Source organism: Bactrocera dorsalis, chromosome 3, assembly GCF_023373825.1.
Source record: "Bactrocera dorsalis isolate Fly_Bdor chromosome 3, ASM2337382v1, whole genome shotgun sequence".
NCBI classification, from domain to species: Eukaryota; Metazoa; Arthropoda; class Insecta; order Diptera; family Tephritidae; genus Bactrocera; species Bactrocera dorsalis.
The window spans coordinates 57,791,641-57,811,817 of NC_064305.1; the positions used below are offsets into that span (position 1 = coordinate 57,791,641).

Below are 20,177 nucleotides of genomic sequence, written 5' to 3' on the forward strand. Positions count from 1 at the left end.
AGTTGCTTTCATCAGCTGTTGATTTTGTAAATTCAATCACATTTCGGTCATACTAGTTTCAAAAGTAACATTTTTTCTTTGTATTTACACAATAAACTTTTTTTTTCTAAGTTATTTTCTACCCATAATGCTATAATGCGAATTGATCGCAAGCAAAAACAAAAAAGGATTAGGCGAAGGGGCTCCAAACGTAATAATAACAAAAGCATTGGTGCTACTCTTGCCACAGCTAACGATCCCAATGCAGCTTTTTTGACCAAACAGAAGCGTAAACGAAATAGAATAAAAGCGCGCAAAAAGTTCCAGCGATTGTCAGCAAAAGAAAAACTAGCAGCTCAAAAAATATTAGCACAAAGCTTGAACAACGGACAATCAGAGTCAAAAGACAGCGGTCCAAGTAACCCACAAATAGTTAGTGCAATGGTAAGTGAGGTACAATATAATTATAACCAAAACAACTTTATCTCGTTTTGGTATTATGAACTATTTGCATTGACAATGTCAGCGCGTGCGTAGTTAAAATAATCACAAAAGTGTGGTTCCTATATGTCCTTCGGTGGTTACGGGGTTTACCCAGAATTGCCAACTTGTATTTAATTTGGGTCTTGGTTATAGTTACTTCTTATTTTATGCCTATTTAATAATTCTTGTTAAAGTTAGGTTTATTCATCTTTATATCTTTTGTATAATTCAACCTTTGGAAATTTTACTTAATAATTTATTTTAAGACACCTGTTATTATAACATATTATAACGGTTAACAAGCCCATCCTGTTCGAAATTCGCCACCCTTTTACCCAGCCTGCCCAAACCTACAAGTATGAATTGTCAAAAGTAAGACTGAAAAAATCGTTTACTCAGGTTGAATCATCAATATTAGCGACAAGGAAAATTGTCTTCCGCGTAAATTAAAGATTCATTTCGCGTGTGTTAGTGTATTCTTGTTAAATTAAACAAATCTTTATACGAAATTATTAAAACTGTGTGAACTTAAATAAGAGTAAATGGAAGAATTGTGGCATAAAGCGTGCAATCACTTCGCTGTCCCTGAGGATGTCGCCAAAAGCTGGTACACCCGCATATATCAGCGACTTAATGAAAGCCATTCTAAGCGTTACTATCATAATTGGAATGAAATGATGCAGCATAAACGCGAACACTTGCTGCATTGTAAGCCTGCTTTGGTTTTGGCCGCATTTTTCCAATACTACTCATATGATGGCATTCAACCTTGTGCTAAAGAAAATTGTGCAGCATTTGAAGAATTTTGTTGCGATGCATCGTTGGATGATGTAAGTATTCAACTATTCCATTTGTAAACTTTAGCAGTTATTTTTCTTTCTTTTAGCAAGAGTCCAAAAACTCAATATTAAAACTTTTGGGCGACAAATCTGTGGAAAATGAACTAGAAACCACCTTTGAAGACGACGCTAACTTTCTGCAGGATTTGGATTTGGTCATATTAGCGTAAATATAATGATATTAACTATTTATGGATTAAAATATGCCTCAAATACATATATATTTTTTTTTAATTCGTAGTGCCAGTAGTGAGAACTATAAACGTTACTGCCAATTACTGCGTAAGGAATATGAGCATATGAGCGATGTGGATTATAAAAATATGCGTTTGAAGGTAATTTAAATATAATCTTAAAAAATGTAATTGTAACGTCATTTTCAAATTTTGGCATTTAGGTGCTGCAAACATTACTAAGCATACCAAATATTTTTTCAACAACGGAATTTCAAACACGCTATGAAGCCGCAGCTCGTGCTAATATGAAAGATGAAATAAGCACTCTTAAAGTATAATCGCTTATAAAATTGTCGGTTTTAGTGATTTAATTTCCGAAAATTCGACTTTCAGATCTGTACGTAATATTCGATGAATTTCGAAATTAGAAATATGTAAACGCGTTGACTTTATTATTTCATGATATATTAGACAGATACTATATGAAAAATATGTATAGCTAAAATCAAAAAATTTTAGAAGATGCAACTCAATCAAATGACAGTTAACTTGAGAATTCCAAACAGTACTTACACGTATATATTTCAGATACATATACATATATATGTACATAGCTAGTAGTTAGGTTGCGTTCGCGGACATGATAATTTCGTATGTGTTGTTAAAATGTTGTTGTATTATTAAACGCAGGTAAATCTCAACGGTGTCAAATCGAAAAAGTTAAGCGAAAATATTAAACCCACCTAGTATGTGTAATCCGGCTTAGTATTCAACAAACAACCGCTGCACCGCAAATGCACAAATGAAATATTTATGAAATTCTAATGTTGCCTATTTTCTCTGTATTTATTGTATGTAATGTAAATGAAAATAAATTAGCAAAGCAACAATGTGTTTTATTAAATTAACAGCCTGTTCTTTAGATAGATTAAAACAAGAAACTTGAAATATATGAGTGAAGGTAAAAGAGATGTATAATGTTTTCTATGCTTTTTATTTTTGCCTTCGCTCATAATTTTGGGACTTGCATTATTCTGTCAAAGAACACGCATATAATTCTGTAACTACATCGATGGAGACCACGCAGGTAAGTATAAAAAACAACAAGCTAAGTAATAAGCCATAAAACTGGTATAATATATTCAAGGTCACGGGGTTGAGCTCTCTTCTATTATCAAAGACATTGCATATGACAATAAAAACGAGAAAAAACGTTAATTTCGCTAGCCCGCTAGCTAGAATACCCTTCACAGGTATATTTCTTATAATATAAAAGGGTATATCTTGATTTTGATCGTCCAGTTTCCATGGCAGCTATGTGCTATAGTGGTTTGTTCTGAATATTTTATCCGAAGATTGTATGTTTGCTTAAAGCAATAATATATGCTGAATTTCTTGAAAATATCTTGTCAAATGAAAAAGTTTTCCATACATATAGTGGATTTTGATCGCTCAGCTATTTCTTCGGATATTGTACCGTTGCTCAGCGATCGCTCAGCAATTTCTTCGGATAATGTACCATTGCCTCCTTCTATGTGTTACAAACTTCGTGACAAACTTAATATACACTGTGTAAGGTATAACAAAATTAATAAGTAGAATTCAAAAAAAGAGGGTATATAGCTATCGTCTTTAAGTGATTATACCAGTTTATTCGATACGTCACACGCCAAATTTTGGCGAAGTGAAGACATTTAGTAGAAATTCGAATTCATTTGGCATTACAAATATTAGCTTGTTGTTTTTGCAGGTAAGTCCAACTTATTAATAATTCCAGTGCACTTAATTACATTTTTCAAATTGCAAATTTGGCAACGGATCTTTTAATTTTCATTTTTCCTTCATTTTCTATATTCATGCATTTCCAAAGACTCAAGCAGACGATACGCCCACAACTAGCACAAAACGCAAAAGCGGTAGCTTCAACAAATTTCGCGATAATACGGTACATATAAAACAGGGAATATTTTTCTAATAAATTGTACATTTTTTTAATATACAGAAGCGCCGTTTACAGTTACGAAATAAGCGACTGAACCGAAGCACTACAAGCAGAGATGTAACGAGTGCCAGCCAGAGAGTTACCAAAAAGCTTCTGCGGACCATCAGACGACGTCAGTTACAAAATCAAAATAAATCAAAATTACAGCGTAGTTTGAGAACTAAACTAAATATGGCTAATAAATGCGCCGCTCCAACGTCCAACTTGCACAAAGGCGAACTTGAAGAAGGCGAAATAATCTCGGATGACGAGATTAGTAATGTTAACTTAACTGCGAACACGTCCACCGATAATGATGATGACTGCATATGTGTTGAGCCACAAATCGAGCAAATCATCATTGATGACGATCTGCCCAACACATCGCGTTCGAAAGCAAAAAAAAACAATTCTTCCGGCTATGTTTCCATAATACAGCGTATAAATGGGCGCGGCACTCAAGACGCCGGCAAGTTACTCACTTCAACGCCTTGCGGCGGCGCAGCAGCACGAAATTCTTCACAAAATAGTGTAGAAGATTTCACCGATTTAACTACCTTGTTCTACGAAGATGTCTCTAGAATTAATACTCTAGACAGTATTAGATCGGAGGACACTTTCTCGAATTATACGCAAACGTCGAAAGTAGTTGGGAATCCAAAGTCGAACTCCAGAAACCGTAGAAGAAATAAAAAGAAAAATCACACGGTTACATCGAAAGATGTCATAGTTCTGGATGACACCGTTAATGATTCCACGCTGAGACCTGCATCAAATACAGTAAATAGCAAAAATCAAGATGTGGAGATGGACGATTCCGTGATTTTCATCAGCGAAACCACACGCAAATCAAATAGCTTCTCGTCTGCATTAGATTTTGTGCCGCTCAGTAGTGAAGATGTGCCAAATGTAAGCGAAATCAATGCACCAATTTATACACCTGCACTTATTTTGAATTTTTTAAATGTTGAATATTAAAATTTTTTTGTTATAATTTTGCAGCCTATTGTAGTTCCGGTGAGTCCGCCACGCACGCCGAGAAAAGCGGCTGTGAAAAGTGGCCTCTTTACAACCAGCGAGAAAAAAGCATTGCTGGCGTACAATAACAACACATACAATCCAAATGCTGATGATCCAAAAGCGTCAGCGCAACAATCCAAGAAACGCTTAATACTCATCGATGGCTGTAATGTGGCATTTAAGTAAGTTTATATCATTTATGAATTTTTATTATATATGTACATATACATATATACACGGATGTATTTATGAAATACTTTTAGTTTAATAATTTAGAATTAAAACTGTGGAAAGTGACTTTATTTAAAAGTAATAAGTTTCCGTCAGAAAAATCATTTACTGATAGCTTTGTGGTTCTCTATGATAGCGTTGAGCCTAACGGTATGCTGTAAATTTTTTATGCTTTTTTTATACTAGGGTATAATAGGGTATATTAAATTTGCCTCAAAGTTTGTAGAAATGAAGAAAAAACGGATACGTTTCAAATGTATATAAGTGATTATCACAGCGAGCTGAGTCGATGTAGCCGTATCCTACTGTCTGTGTGTATATATATTTCTCTCCAAGAAACTGCTCATTTGTCGGAACAGCCGATATCGAGCCACTATAGCATGCTAAGCTAAATTATATGTGAATGCTCCAAGGAGCATCAAGAGGTCCTTCCTCAACTGCGTCGACGATATAAAACAATACGCCGACCTGACTTCGGACGCAACTTATTTCCGACATGCACTGGCCGCCATTCACAGTGGAGCACTTAACACCTTCACCGACTCCCTCTCAGTGAATAGCGCACTTGGAGTCAAACCACCTCCCATTGCAGACGAAAGCTTGAGTTGACGCGAGAAACGAGAGTGACTCTTGCGCAGCTTCGTTCTGGATACTGTAGCTGGTTAAACTCCTACTTATCCAGAATAGATACTGACAGTTTGCAGTGAGTCCCCGCATGACACTAGCCACGTCTTTGCCCTGGTAACCCCACACATCTGACACCATTATTTTTTTGGTCCGACCTCGTCGAAACAGCAAGTTTCCTTTACCTAACGTTGGATGACATCGATGACTACTTATCTAATCCTTACCATCCTAACAGGGATTAGGTACCCGTTACAACAACAACAACCGAACGACAGACTTCTTGTATGGAATCTTTTGTATTTGTAAAGAGTGTTATAGCTTCGGAGCAACCGAAGTTAACGATTTTTTGTCTTGATTTATATAAAAGGTTACTTCCAGGTTTTTAGTTTTTCAATTTTAACTTGCTACTTACTGTTCCAAACGGAGTTAGATCGCAAAATGACAGCCCCTGGCCGAATAAAATCCGGGTTAATTCCGTTGTCGCAAAACCGGGGAGCTTATTTTACTTATAATTGTCACTTAAGACATTTTTAACACCAAATTTTTACTAACGACATATAATTACTTTTTTAACTAACAAAAATAAAAAATTAATTTAAAACCTCCGTTGCAGCCACGCCCTTAACAGAGAATTTTCAGTAAAGGGTTTGAAAATTTGCATTGATTACTTTGAAAAAATGGGTCATGAAGTCAAGGCGGTCGTACCGCAATTTCGTATGCATAAATGTTCCGACTCCGCCGCCATGTTCGAATTGCACGGAATGGGCAAAATTGTGGTTACACCATGTAAAAATCTGCCGGGAAAATTCACCATTAGTTATGACGATCGGTAAGTACATAAAGTAGCGATGACAAGCAAAGGAAATAGCTAATTTCTCCCGTTTGCAGTTTTGTCTTGCAGCTCGCTGCTGAAATGGATGCAGCGATTGTCTCCAATGACAACTACCGAGATCTCATAAACGAAAATGCCGCATTTAAAAAACTAATTGAGAATCGCGTTATCGGCTTTACCTGGTGCAATGACTTATTTATGGTTGCCAAAGACCCGTACGGCAAGTGGGGACCCTCATTGCAAACTATTTTGAATAGAACGTAAACCAAATACTTTTAAGTGTGTAATTTTGTACTTTAGCCTTAGAAGGATTATTACTTACATATTTCTATATCTATATATTTTTTCAAATGCGGCCCAAGCCCGCTTGTTGTACATATATATTAAACATTTCCTTTTTATATTTACGTGTATTAACTTGTAGTTTGTAAAGAGAAAACAAAAAAAAAAATGGATACAAGCATTGATTTGAATACTTCATTTATTATTTAATATTTATTAATTAAGATTAATTTTATTAATAAAAAATGAAATAAAAAATTTATTTATCTGCTTTCATAGACAATAAGCGTAAAGAACGTCGCCTTTTCACATCCCGTTTGCCACTACTTTTCAGTGACACTGTTGACTTTTTGTTGACCTCTTTCGGTAATGTTGGCTTTGTGTCATCGCTTTGCTCCTTGGTAGCTTTTAGCAGTTCCTTCGAATGGTTCTCGATTAGTTCGACAACTTCGATGTATGGTTCAATGAGAATACAGTCTTCTTCGTTTTTACGATGTGGTTTTTTATTATCTTTTCGTTGTGTTGTTTCTTTGCTGTTGTCTTTTAATTGCTTAGTGCTCTTTGGCTTTGGCATATTATATGGACCAAGTATTGAATTACCGTAATTATTGATATGTATGTATGTCGTCGATTTTTCAAATTCTATTTTACATAAAGGGTACAGAAAAAAATTTATGATTTTTGACAAAAAAACTGAAAGCAGTTTCGCTTCGCATATGTTTATATATATATTTGTCGGTAAAGTGTACAGTATATAGCATTTGTTTTATATGTATGTACGAATTGCTAGTGATGGATCACTTATGTAATAACTCCTTATTCAGTAGAATTGTACAACCATACCGTTAGTGATACCATAGTATGTATGTATATAATTTGTATCACTGCAGCGGCTGCTTTGGTGTTTCGCTGGCTGTGTTGAGCACAACGCTGCCTGTGGGTGTGGCATCGTTTGTATTGTGTGTCAAGTCGGTATGACTTTGGCCAATATCAGAGACACACGTTTCGATTGTTGTTGTGGAAGCAGTCATAGCATTGGCACCAGCTAAGGCACCTTCCTCCATCTGACGCAACTGTTGCTTTGCGTCGAGGTAATTTGCCATAGCGGACTCATATGTTGGCGGATTGTCGATTCTGGGCGCTGCGTTGCCTGCGCAGTCTCCGTTGGGCGGTGGGTTGCATGGATTACCACTACCTTGGGCGCGTAGACGAGCTGCGTTGATGAAGCAAAGATAAACAAAATTTAAATATACATTAGCATGAGATAAATATTACATATATTTAACTGTTTTGTTAAATTTCTTATAAAATTTTACGCTTGTAAGAATTTCGTTCAATTTATTACAAAGTACATATGTGTAAATAAATTATATATGTGTATATATGTGAGTAATTGAAGATCCAATTTCCTGGCACCGGTAAAGTTTAGTCATTCATATTCCTCATTTAAATGGAATGCTAGAGTACGTAGTTTGAAGTCTCTGTACAAGCTGGTTCCACCGACCAAAATAAGATTCGAAAGTGCTGTTCTAACGAACCTCACTCAATAAATACCAGTGGTGTGACTAACGTATACCGCTCCAGCTACCAAAATGGCAAAATGTTGTCTACATTTCGGCGTAAAGACAGAACGACTTGATTTATGAAAAACTACTTGTGCTTTTGGGTATGACTCACTAATGATCATCAGTTAAAAATACACAGCACTGCTATTTAATGGAAATGTGTTTGTTTTCGTTTAACCCAAATAACCCAGCGCTTTAAAATTCATGCGGTTCAGTACCTGTTGAACTACAGTACATAAACCGACCTTAACAAAAAAAAAAAACAAAGTTAACTTCGGCTACAGCGAAGCTATAATACCCTTCACAAATACAAAATATTGCTTACAAGAACTGGTTGGTTTATATGGGTGTTATGTATGTATATGTTATATAGACTGGACCACTACAATTTTTTGGAGACTGAATCGTTCTACTTCTTTATTGACGTGGACACCGCTTACGTGCTTATAGCCGAGTTTGAAATTGAACAATAATTCATGGCTAAGTTTGGAAAGCTATCTCAACAAATAGAAAAGCTTTATATACAAGCACTTGATTCCGGTCGTTCAGTTTGTATGGCAGATATAAGCTATAGTGAGCGGATATCGGCGATCCCAACAAATAAGCAGCTTCCTGGTGAGAAAAGTACGTGTGCAAAATTTCAGTTCAATATCTCAACAACTTAGAGCCTAGTTCGCCTACATACAGACAGATATATATGGCTAAATCAACTCAGATCGCTATGCTGATCATCTGGTCAATAACATATATTTATATTTCCACCAAATTTTCCTTTTGGCTGCTACAAACTTCGTGGCAAACTTAACCCTATTCAGGGTATAAATATCTGACTAGCGTAAAGGTATTCAAATAATACATAGAAATGTATGAGTAAAACAAAAATAAAAAAGAAAACAAATATGCAGACGGGAGTGTGAGCATAGAAAAACTCGCAACAGCGCAGCCATAGCACACACAAGGAGGTGCGGCGTCCAATCTCTCAACGAGAGCCAATCCGTTAAGCATTACGAGCCAGTCAGTCGGGTGTTGTTGCTCACGGTAAGCGCATGTGTTGAATGGCTGTGATAAGGTCAAAGTCGATGCTGTTGTCGTCATCGTTCTTCTGCCATCGTCGTCATCAATAAACAGTATGAATTAAACCAGTGTCAAAAGTCATGCAAACGACGGTGTTGTAGCATTACGCGGCGTGCTCATTCATTTATTTAACGGCGCTTCACTGCCACGGTTCTTGTGCTGCAATTGATAGATTCTAACGATTTCACAAAAATTTGGCAAGACTACATAAAACTATGTAAGTGAAATTCGCACCGCTTCCACCAAACGTATGTGTGTGTGTTTGTCTGTTTTTGTGCGCGAGTACTCGTCGGTTTGTATAATTTAGAAAACGCAAACTAAATTATTTATTGTTTATGTAACCACGTCACACTGCCTCAGCAACGCACACTACTTCTACTGGCATTACCATGCCGCAGTTATTGAACGTTAAGCGATATTGCTGCTGGTTGTTATTGTTTTTACTGCCCTGGCATTGTGGCTTGGCATTGGTGGAGTGAAAGTCACGAAAAACAAACAATCAGCGGTGAGACAACGTGCACCATTCTCTGCAGTTACTCTTTGCGTTCCTCATGAGCGCTGCGTGAATATTTGTTTTCTTATTTTAGTTTTCTGTAATGCGCGATCAGCTGTTTGGCACGGCGCCTAAATATATACAAACACATTCCTGCAAGCAAATACATATTTCATGTATTGTGCTATTGTGTGAATGGGGATTTTTATGTTTTTCTAATTCTGCGTTTTTTGCCGTTCAGTTTCTTATCAGACCAGACTTGCCTGATAACACATGGCAAATGCTCAAAGTAGTAATGATGATTGATTAAAGTGACATTAAATCACAAGATTTGCAAATTTGCGTCTTTCAATTGAAAACATTATTATTTATAAAGAAAGTTATTTGAGTTACGCACACAAAGCAATCAAGAAATTATGGCAGATCCAAATTTGGTCATACTATTTCGAAGATGAAAGAAAATAATGTTGTAATTTACGATTATTTCAAAAAACTTGAGTGAAAAAGAGTGAGAGCGAGAGCGTACGAGTAGTACAGACGAAATCAAATATTACTCAGAGCATATAAATAATTAGTTATTAAAAACATATAGTAAATATTCGGTATTTGTAGCAGTTTTTAGATCCTTAAAAAGGCCGAGAAAGACCGAAGATCGTGTTTACTATTTTCCGCGCAAACTTACCTTAGTAATATACCCGCATATGTACATATATATTTTTTTCTACCCTCAGAAAGTAGAGTATTCGACAAAAATAAAATCTATCGACTTTTTTAAAAAATCTCAAATTTTTACTTAAGAATTTTTGATTGAAAATTAGGTCTTAGGTTTCCGCAAAATATTTTAAATCACAAAATGGTATGTTTGGGACATAAGAAAGTAAGTTTCTCCAAATTTCGTGAAAAAAATGTTTTGTCCAAGATAAAAATAAAAAAGAACCCAAATATCTCAGATATTTAAAATTTTCACATAATTTTTGAGGTTATATGAATAAATAAAAAAGTATCTTCATTATAACATTATCAAATAACTTTTCTATAGGAGTCGTAGTTTTGCTGGAAATCAAGATAAACAATTCCTTTAAAAATTTCACCACCCCCTCACCTACCTTTCCTGGTCTGCGATCGCATGCAATTTATTTTTCCTGTAATGTTTGTTATTTTAATTTTCGTTTCCAATGAGTTTCAATCAACTATGAACATCTTTCTTTGAAGGATATTATGCTTCGGTTTAACTGAAGTTTAATATGATTAACTAACTTATACTCACTCACTCTATCTACTTTTTATAGTCAGTTAATTGTCAGTTGAAATTAGAGTAGTTAAACCAAAAATTATTCGTACATATAAACACGTGTGCATCAAAATATAAAATTCCACGAATATCGGTGGAGAACGTATTTTTAGCATATTTAATGCCCTGTCACAACACCTTATTGAAATCACATCACAAATCTCTATGTGTGCCCACTCACACCCCATTCACCTGCTGAACACATCGCATTGATTATCTTTTATGTATTTACAGCTTCCTCACTTATCTTTCCTGGTACGCTACAAATCTGTTGCTTTTCGCCAGCTGAGTAAACAGAAACGAGTCATCAGTGTGCCATAAATGTTTCGACGTGTCCTTTCGTACAGCATAATTGGCGCCGGCGTCGTCAGCACCGGTCTCAGCCTACACACCAACGACTATGATGTCAATTCGTTGGGTATTGTGCGTCTCAGCCGTTCGGCAATCACCGTTTTCGATGTGGCGCTCACATACAAACGTGAACTCTACTATCGGGAGTGGGACAAAACTACGCCCGAGTACAAAGCGGAAAAGAGTCGTGTACATAAGATAGCCGCAGAAAAGCTGCTCGATCTCATCTGCGTCAATAAGGGAGTTTACATAAAGACCGGTCAACATATTGGTGCACTAGAGTACTTATTACCCAAAGAATTCGTGCAAACCATGAAGGTACTACACTCGAATGCGCCACAAAATCCCGTCGAAGATCTGTATAAGGTCATACGGCAGGATTTGAAGCGTAACCCTGAGGACATTTTTGCAACATTCGAGCCGACACCGCTTGGCACCGCCTCACTAGCGCAGGTTCACAAAGCGACTTTAAAGACGGGCGAGGTGGTCGCTGTCAAAGTACAACATCCCTATGTGAAGGGTAACTCACGTGTCGACATGAAAACAATGGAGGTTTTAGTGAAACTTATGGCGCTGGTTTTCCCTGACTTCAAAGTGCAATGGTTGGTCGATGAGTCCAAAAAGAATCTGCCTATTGAATTGGATTTTCTAAATGAGGGCAAAAATGCTGAAAAAGTTGCCAAACAATTCCAGAAATATTCATGGTTGCGCGTACCGAAAATTTACTGGGAACTTAGCTCACCGCGTATACTAGTCATGGAGTATCTCGAAGGCGGACAAGTTAATGATCTCGATTATATTAAAAAGCATAAAATCGATCCATTCACTGTGTCCAATAAAATCGGCCAACTTTATTCGGAGATGATATTCACCACAGGTTTCGTACACAGTGATCCACATCCAGGCAATATACTGGTGCATAAAAGTCCAAAGGGACAAGTAGAAATCGTATTATTAGATCATGGGCTCTATGCGAATTTAACGGACAGATTCCGTTATGAGTACTCCAAACTGTGGCTTAGCATTCTGAATGTGGATCGCAAGGCTATGCGTGTGCATAGTCAGAACTTGGGCATCAAAGGTGACTTGTATGGATTGTTTGCGTGCATGGTAACGGGTCGTCCTTGGGAGACGCTTATTCAGGGCATCAACAAAGTCAAATACTCCAAAGAAGAGGTTGGTAGTTGCATTTCTTTAAAGATATAATAATTCCTATAATTTCGTTATCACACAGAAAGCTACGCTACAAAACAATACCTCACTCGTATTACCGCATATTTCCGATGTGCTGGAGCAAGTCGATCGTCAGATGTTGCTCATACTGAAAACCAACGACCTGATACGCGGCATTGAGGCTACGCTGCGCACCCAAAACCGCATGACCGCCTTCTGGGTAATGTCCAAATGCTGTGTACATTCGACGTTCAACGAGCAGCGGTCGCTTAACACAGCGCGCTGGACCGCTCTGCGGTTGGCGGTGCGTGAGAAATGGGAGATATTCAAATTAAACATCTACTATGTGTACTTGGGTGTCGTGAATTTTGGTTTCTTGGCGGCGTTAAAACAGATTTTATAGAGTTACGGGTAACTAAGTAACTATGGCTTAGCAAATGAAGATCAAATATTTCAAGTTTTTTCGCAATTGCTTTTAAAGTTTATATATGTATAAGTAAATTATGGTTGTATGCGTGTACATATGTATGAATTGTGTTGATTTATTTTTTAACTTAAAAATAGCCATTTTTTGATGTGAAACTTTTTGCAACTAAATGACAAGGTAACTGCAGCGTACAAAACAATTTAAGTTATTACATAAGCTAACATCCAGCGAGTAATCTAATAAATTATAACAACAATAAACTGTATGAATTTCTATATTGATAAATAAGCGAGTAACGCACTTTATTTTTGAAATTTTTTTAATTATATGTAAATAATGCTTGCTTTGCTTGTGGATATAGTTGATAATAGTTCGCCATTATGTGGGTGGTAAGGTTTTCAAGAATGTGTGGGAAGTGCTTAGTATATTATAGAAGATTACCACATATTTAATACGAGTATCTGACTGCAAAATTGTTGGTGCGGATCATTTATGAATTGTCGGATAGAGGGAAATTTAATTTGCTAAAATATCCAGATGCTCTGTCAGCTTACAGAAAATTGCATTGAGCTTAAGCTGAGGAACCTTTTTTACTATGATTTACCATTTTGTATTAATTATTCCTTGGGAGCACAAATCCAAAAGGAAGCAAAATAAGAAGAAACGACAACTTCGGTTGCATCGAAGGCATAATGCATCGCAAACGATCAAGTATTCATTATAAAGATTTTATTTTGGACGGTTAACTTATATGATAGCTATAGTGATATGATCTGAACAATATGCTTAGAAATTGAAGCGTCGCCTTATATATTCATGACAATTTCGTGATGATATCTCTTAAAAAAAAGGAAAGTGTATCATTGCGAAACTAAATACATACTTCGAAATTAATTCCCGCAGTATTTAGACAACCTGAAGCCATCTGGTAGCTCCTCCAAAATTGAAAGGAAAATTGTCGAGCACACAATGCTTAATATAACAAAACAAAAGCCTGTCAGAAATCAATGCACAAGATTTCCCACAGCAAACATAAAGCAGTAGTTTACCGGTGGCCCGAAAATATCGCCAAACTTAGACGCACGTTGCTCCGCCATCGCTGATCCTACACGAGATCAAGGCGCAGAGAGGTCGCCTCCCCAGAAGCCGAGCAATATAAAACAGCAGAAAAGGAGCTGAAGCACACCATCGATGATAGCAAAAATAAAAAATGAGAGGAACTACTCGAGAATATTAAAAAAAAGCCCCTGGAGACTTAAAGTATGAAATAGTAATAAAGAAACTCGATGCTCGAGCAAAGTCACTTGACCAAACCGTTGCCAAAATGTATCACATCATAAACACACTCTTCTCCACACACGAAAAAAGGGCTAGGAACAGACTAAGATTTCCGCAAATCCCTCAGTTTACCCTCTTATAGCTGCAACTAGCCAATGGCAAGCTCAAGGCCAACAAATCACCCGGTCCGGACGGGATCTCGACAGAAATCCTGAAAATAATCGCTGTACAGCGACCCGCAGTACTAATGAATGTGTACAACGCCTGTCTGTGAAGCCCAGACCTCCGGAACATCTGCTATGACGCTATACTAATACTAAAACTCGAAATGCCAGACGAATCGCACTTAATTGACCACGCGGACAACATTGCAGAAGTTATTACAGCACGAAACACAGAAGAAACATGAAGAAAGCTTAATCAGTGATGCGAACACAAGCAGGTCTCGACTCACACAACGGACAGAGCTACTACTGCTAACAAATTAGCACATACCCCACATACTAATATTCTTAGGGCAAAAAAACAGTAAATTACGCAGGCTCGAATCCAGACTGTATACATATGTACATATATATTTCTGCTGATACTTCAGATTATCACCTTAAGTTAGATGCAAATACACACTGTTGTGGGGATTATTGAATTTTTCAGTTATAATAAAATTTTGATAAAATTTACAAATTTTCAGACACATCGTACTGTTTCGACAAATTGACTTCGAATTTAGTAAGGAGACAATCGAGATGATGCATTTTTAGACTATTAGACTTGATTTATACCTAGTTTGGTTTGTAATTTCATAACTAGCAGACTTACTCCGAACAACGCTTGCAAATTGTGCAAATTTGTTAACAAAATAATGGTTTGGTTCACATGCTGAGATGGAGCGGTGCCCATCTACTTTATAGAAGGTTTTGGTTTGCGGGCTTACAAAAACTTAACTCGTGTAAGGATGGATAGACCATCAGGCGCGTCACATATTCGGTAATTGGGCCCAAAACGAGATGACCACTGATCCCAATTTTCACAAAATTTTTTTTTTTTTTCAGCGTTGAAACTCACGGTTGAATGAATGAGTTCATTATTAAACAAAATTCTTGCATTTGTAGTGATGATAATTAACATGCCATTGTTGAGGAGTCGTCACATCCTCAAAAAGACACTGTTAAGTGTGCACTATGGGCAGTGGGAATCATTGACCTTCAAATATATAGCCGGCCTTAACGTAACCGTCATTGGGGAATGCCATAGAGCCATGATTAATAAGGTTTTGGTGCCTGAATCGAAGAATGTTGATGGCGACGACCTTTAGTTCCAACAAAACCGCGCTACATACCATACAACCATTGAAACAATCAATTTATTGAAGGAGACTTATACGGCCCCACTGCAAGAGTATTTTTTGTCTGTTTATCTAAATTTGTTTAGCTATACGTGGGTAAGACCGAAATGATTAAACGACTTATTACTTGGAAGAGAATATTCGAAAGTTATTTCTAACATATAGCCCCAATTGTTGCAGGAAAGCGGTGCTGGAGTTTATTCGGCCGGCTCGAAGGGCTCAGTTCAAGTCTAACCGAACATTTTGTACTATTGCAACTTGCAAGAAACAAAGCCGGCAAAATACTTAATCATAGGTGTTGACAAAACTTTATATTAAACTACTTTACCCGATATATGAGATATACTTAAATTCAACTGGATGTTCGAAAATCTTTATACAGTGTAATCCATTTATAATGGACTCGCTTAAGATGGAAACTCTGTTATTATGTACCTCTTTGTCAAGTCCCAGTTCAATCATATGTAAAAAACTCGGTTAAAATAGACTCGGTTATAATGGACTCCGGTTATAATAGACAATAAAATCGGATTTTGTCCATTATAACCGAAGCTTTCAAAATCAAATTTCAAAACAAAGTTAGCAATCAGTTGGCAATAAGCAAAATTTTGTACTTCCCCGCGTTCGATCAAGAGACACAATCAGTCTCTGCAGCAGAAAATGTTCATTTTTTCTTGGAAATAAGTCAAAGAAGGCAAACAACTTCTGCGGTGGGCTGAAAGTGACGTTCGTTGGCTTTTCATTGAGAGTTGTTAATTTTAAGAAAAATAAAAAGCGAGCATTTACATTGCATGAAAAATATACAATAATATGCGAACTTGAAGGAGGAACTTCTCAAGCTGACATTTGCTTGAACAAAAACCTAAAGAAACAGACTGTTTCGAACATATGGATTAATCAGGAAAAAATTAAAAATGATTGGAAAGTCAACGACAAGAGAAAAAAAAAATAAGATTTGCGACACATCCTCAAGTTGATGAATTACTGTTTAAATGGTTTCAGCAGAAAAGGGCCAATAATTTTCCAGTAAGTGGTCCAATGCTAATGATGAAAGCCAATGAATTCGGAGAAGCTGTCGGTGCTAATTTTAAGTGCAGTTCCGGATGGCTAGACAGATTTAAAAAGAGGCATAATATTTGCTTCGGCAAAATTTGTGGTGAATCGGCTTCTGTGGACCAAAGTGTTACAAATGACTGGCAATTACAAACCTGGCCTACAATATATAAGATCAAAGGTGAAGCATGCAGTGGTGGAAAAATGTTTAAAGAAAGAATAAATTCCATGATTTGTGCTAATGCATCGGGCACGGTAAAACGGAAATTATTGGTTATTGGTAAGTTTTAAATACAATTTAATACAATCCGCTGTTTCTGAACAATGTCTGCTTTCAGGAAAATATAACAGCCCTAGATGCTTTAAAAACGTTAAAACGTTGCCGGTAGATTATTGTGCTAACAACAAATCCTGGATGTCTTCTCAGAATTTTACTGACTATTTAAAGAAATGGGATTGTGAACTTATAAAAGCCAAGACTAAAATTTTGCTATTAGTAGATAATTGCCCTGCTCATCCTCAAGTTCATCTTCACAACATTAAACTACATTTTCTTCCGCCTAATACTACATCGGTTCTTCAGCCTATGGATCAAGGCGTCATTAATAGCTTGAAACAATCTTATAGAAAGCAGCTTCTGATGAAAATTATGGACCTTCCTGAAGATGCAAACCCGACAAAAGCTGTGAGTCTTTTAGATGCTGTCAATATGTTAAGTGTTGCATGGGAAAGTGTCTCTAAGGAAACCATAAGAAACTGTTTTCGACATGCTGGTCTGGTAAAAGACATTCCTGATGGATTAGATTTCGACCCGGAGGACGATGAACCTTTAAACAAAATTATCGAAATTAATAACGTAGTGGTTTTAAGCAAGTTTGATGAATATTCAAGGATTGACGAGAATATTATAGCCACAGAAGAACACTCAGACACTGACTTAATTCAAGACTTTCTGCATGAGTTGCTTGAAGAAGACTCCGGTGATGAAGATTTAGCACAGCCCGAAACTATAATAAAAATAGAAGACGCTATGAATTATTCTAGGAAACTGAAGCTATATTTTCAACAAAAAGAGAATAGTTCAGATGCAATCAATTTGCTCAATAAACTCGAAATCAAACTACAAAAAGATTTTGCCAATAAGGCATTCACCCAAAAGAAAATCACTGACTTTTTTCAAAAGGCTTAATTAAACTTATTATTTTCATAATTTTGTATTTTATTCATAAACTTTATTGCTTTAATAAAAAAAACACATTGAATTTACTTCTTGAGTTACAAATTTTATATTCTGATTAGATGGACACTCGGTTATAATGGACAATTTGACATGGTCCCGTGGAGTCCATTATAACCGGATTACACTGTATTAGGTATATGGGGGCTAAATGAAATATTGATCCAATCTAACCAATTTTTAACACAAGGGTATATTATTATCAAAGAAACATTTCCTCGGTATTCTAATAATGTACCTCACAGATTGACCGATATTTTCGAAGAAGTTTTATCCAGATACACTGATTGGTTTTTGATTTATGTATTGAAAAATTATTTAGATCGGTGTGACTTCTGGCTATTCAGCAAGCTGAAACGACCGCTCCGAGGAAACCGTTTTGAGACAATTGAAGACATTAAACGTGAATTGCTACGCGCATTACAGGCTATTCCGGAAATTGACTTTAACAACTATTTCGAAGATTAGGAAAACGATGGTACCATGGTACAAGTGTATTTGGACCAAAGGAGATTACTTTGAGGGGGACAACATAGATTTTGGAGAATAAATTAAGAATATAATACGTATTTGCTATTTCCACAGATATATACTATTACAAAAGTATGTACATAAGTCAAAAATAATTAAAAAATCTTTAAATCTCTACATAACATCCCTTAACGGGTTATGTTCAGTTACCTCTTTGCTTTTGTGCCTCTAAGCGTTTTGCACGTAGACGGGCTGCCTTCTTGGTATAACGATATGAATATGCGTGATAAGAAAAGTAAAATAGAATTAGCACAGATCAAAGTTAGTCCACACGTTACAGGGTTTGTCCGGAGAGTAATAGGACTGAGTCGATTTAAAAAAATTATAGAACTAGTCGTTATAATTCTTAAAAACTTTCAAAATAATTTACTTCTGCGTCGATGCCGCGCTGCCAGCGCGATTTCCATGCATTGAAGACGTCACGGAAGGCATTCTCTGAAAAAGACTTGAGAGCCGAGGGCATGCTGCTTGGATCACCTCTATCGTCTCAAAATGCTTGCATTTCATTGGCCTTTTCAGGAAAGGAAACAAAATAAAAGTCCGGGGGACACATCTGAGCTGTAAGGCGGCTGGGAAAGCGTTGCGATGCCGGCCTTGGTTAGGTAGCTGTTCACAATCGGCTGCGATGTCTTAGTAAGCCTGCTTCATCATATCAAACGTCTCTGTCGCAGATTTACCGAGTTTCACACAGAATTTAACCGCGTAACTCTGCTCTAACGAACGCTGTATTTTCGTTTTCCACCACTACAGAAACATGTCGCGCGAAAATGTTTGTCCTGACTCTCCAGGTGCTCGGAGATAGCTGACCAGCCGCTCATTTGCCGCACTAGGAGCGCCCTCTCACGAATCCAGTAGGTGCGCGCAGGCTCCGAAGTAGAGTCGCGGCGGAAGAAAGTCCGTCCTATTACTTTTCGGACAAACCCTGTATACCCAAAAACATACGTTTTTATATATGTAAGTGTATATTTACGTACATAAACCGCTCCAATGGCAAACAGAAGGAAAACCATAATATATAAATAAAATATTTCATCCCAGTACCAATAATTGTCATATGTAATAATGGTCGGGTCGGTGGGAAATTGAATTTGGCAACACGGTATTGTATATGAATTATTAAAGCCGGTAGTTGATGTTGAATTGTTATTGTAGAATGGTGTAGTTTGATTATTAGACGGATCGGAGCTTTTGCTCACGGTGACATTCTGTAAATGTGTGGCGATAGTCGTGGCGATGGTTGTACCGATCGTTGTACCGACTGTTGTACCGACCGTGGTAATGTTTGCCGACATTGCGGACTATTGTGAAAGATACAAACGTTGCGATCCAAAGTTAATGTTCAACTAACGTTTGAATTCATTCGAAATTGTCACACAAGTTTGGATTTTTGCACTTGGCCTTAATAATCATGGCTTTCACTATGTGTGTTTGTATTTGTGTACGCAAACGGTAATTCATGTCGTTTTCGATAAATTTCGGGAAATATTTGCGAATTTTATCTAAGGTATAGGATTTTCTCCGTTGAAATAATGACAAATGACTTGATAAGATACCGTTATAAACTTGCTTACATGTACATGTATTTTTAGGTACTTTGACACTTATTTCAATTTGTAGTAGCCAATATTTATTTTTAATAGTATTTTGTGCGGATTGTTGTGCTGTATTTGTAAATTTATAATTATACCCTGAACAGGATATATTAAGTTTGGCACGAAGTTTATAACACTCAGAAGACCGTATAAAATGTGTATATAGATGATAAGCATGACGAGCTGAGCCGATTTAGCCATGTCTGTCTGTATACTTATTTCACTGAGTTTTTGAGATATCGATCTGAAAACTTGCACGCGTCCTTTTCTCTCCAAGAACCTGCGCCCGTCGGAACCGCCGATATCGGACATCTATA

The 20,177-nt window shown here is 36.8% G+C and overlaps 4 protein-coding genes across 7 annotated transcripts; 3 read left to right on the forward strand and 1 right to left on the reverse strand.

Moving 5' to 3' along the window:
* Positions 1-6: 6 nt before the first annotated feature.
* Positions 7-6,712, forward strand: LOC105231936 (NEDD4-binding protein 1). Of its 3 annotated transcripts, none has more exons than XM_049453562.1 (6): positions 7-423; positions 3,348-3,422; positions 3,480-4,367; positions 4,461-4,660; positions 5,950-6,165; positions 6,225-6,712. In XM_049453562.1, exons 1-6 carry the CDS (start codon positions 136-138, stop codon positions 6,430-6,432), a joined length of 1,875 nt encoding a protein of 624 aa, XP_049309519.1. In that variant the 5' UTR covers positions 7-135; the 3' UTR covers positions 6,433-6,712. The 3 variants fall into 3 exon arrangements, with proteins under 3 accessions (XP_049309519.1, XP_049309520.1, XP_029409047.2); XM_029553187.2 differs by lacking the exons at positions 3,348-3,422; positions 3,480-4,367; positions 4,461-4,660; positions 5,950-6,165; positions 6,225-6,712 and adding exons at positions 729-1,292; positions 1,349-1,467; positions 1,543-1,636; positions 1,699-1,809; positions 1,871-2,367 and having other exon boundaries at positions 304-423; XM_049453563.1 differs by lacking the exon at positions 3,348-3,422.
* Positions 6,713-7,153: 441 nt separating this feature from the next.
* On the reverse strand, positions 7,154-19,621 carry LOC105231957 (uncharacterized). The gene is made up of 3 exons (XM_049453567.1): positions 19,243-19,621; positions 18,419-18,464; positions 7,154-7,663 (listed from the first exon to the last, which is right to left on the reverse strand). The coding sequence occupies exons 1-3, from the start codon at positions 19,558-19,560 to the stop codon at positions 7,332-7,334; spliced, it is 696 nt and encodes a 231-aa protein (XP_049309524.1). The 5' UTR covers positions 19,561-19,621; the 3' UTR covers positions 7,154-7,331.
* On the forward strand, positions 8,772-13,113 carry LOC105231946 (aarF domain-containing kinase 1). 2 transcript variants are annotated; one of them, XM_019992655.3, is made up of 3 exons: positions 8,772-9,142; positions 11,108-12,400; positions 12,459-13,113. In XM_019992655.3, exons 2-3 carry the CDS (start codon positions 11,195-11,197, stop codon positions 12,798-12,800), a joined length of 1,548 nt encoding a protein of 515 aa, XP_019848214.1. In that variant the 5' UTR covers positions 8,772-9,142; positions 11,108-11,194; the 3' UTR covers positions 12,801-13,113. The 2 variants fall into 2 exon arrangements, with proteins under 2 accessions (XP_019848214.1, XP_011211777.1); XM_011213475.3 differs by having other exon boundaries at positions 8,773-9,306.
* LOC125777815 (tigger transposable element-derived protein 6-like) lies at positions 16,486-17,694 on the forward strand. The gene is made up of 2 exons (XM_049453565.1): positions 16,486-16,780; positions 16,839-17,694. The coding sequence occupies exons 1-2, from the start codon at positions 16,486-16,488 to the stop codon at positions 17,687-17,689; spliced, it is 1,146 nt and encodes a 381-aa protein (XP_049309522.1). The 3' UTR covers positions 17,690-17,694.
* Positions 19,622-20,177: the final 556 nt, after the last annotated feature.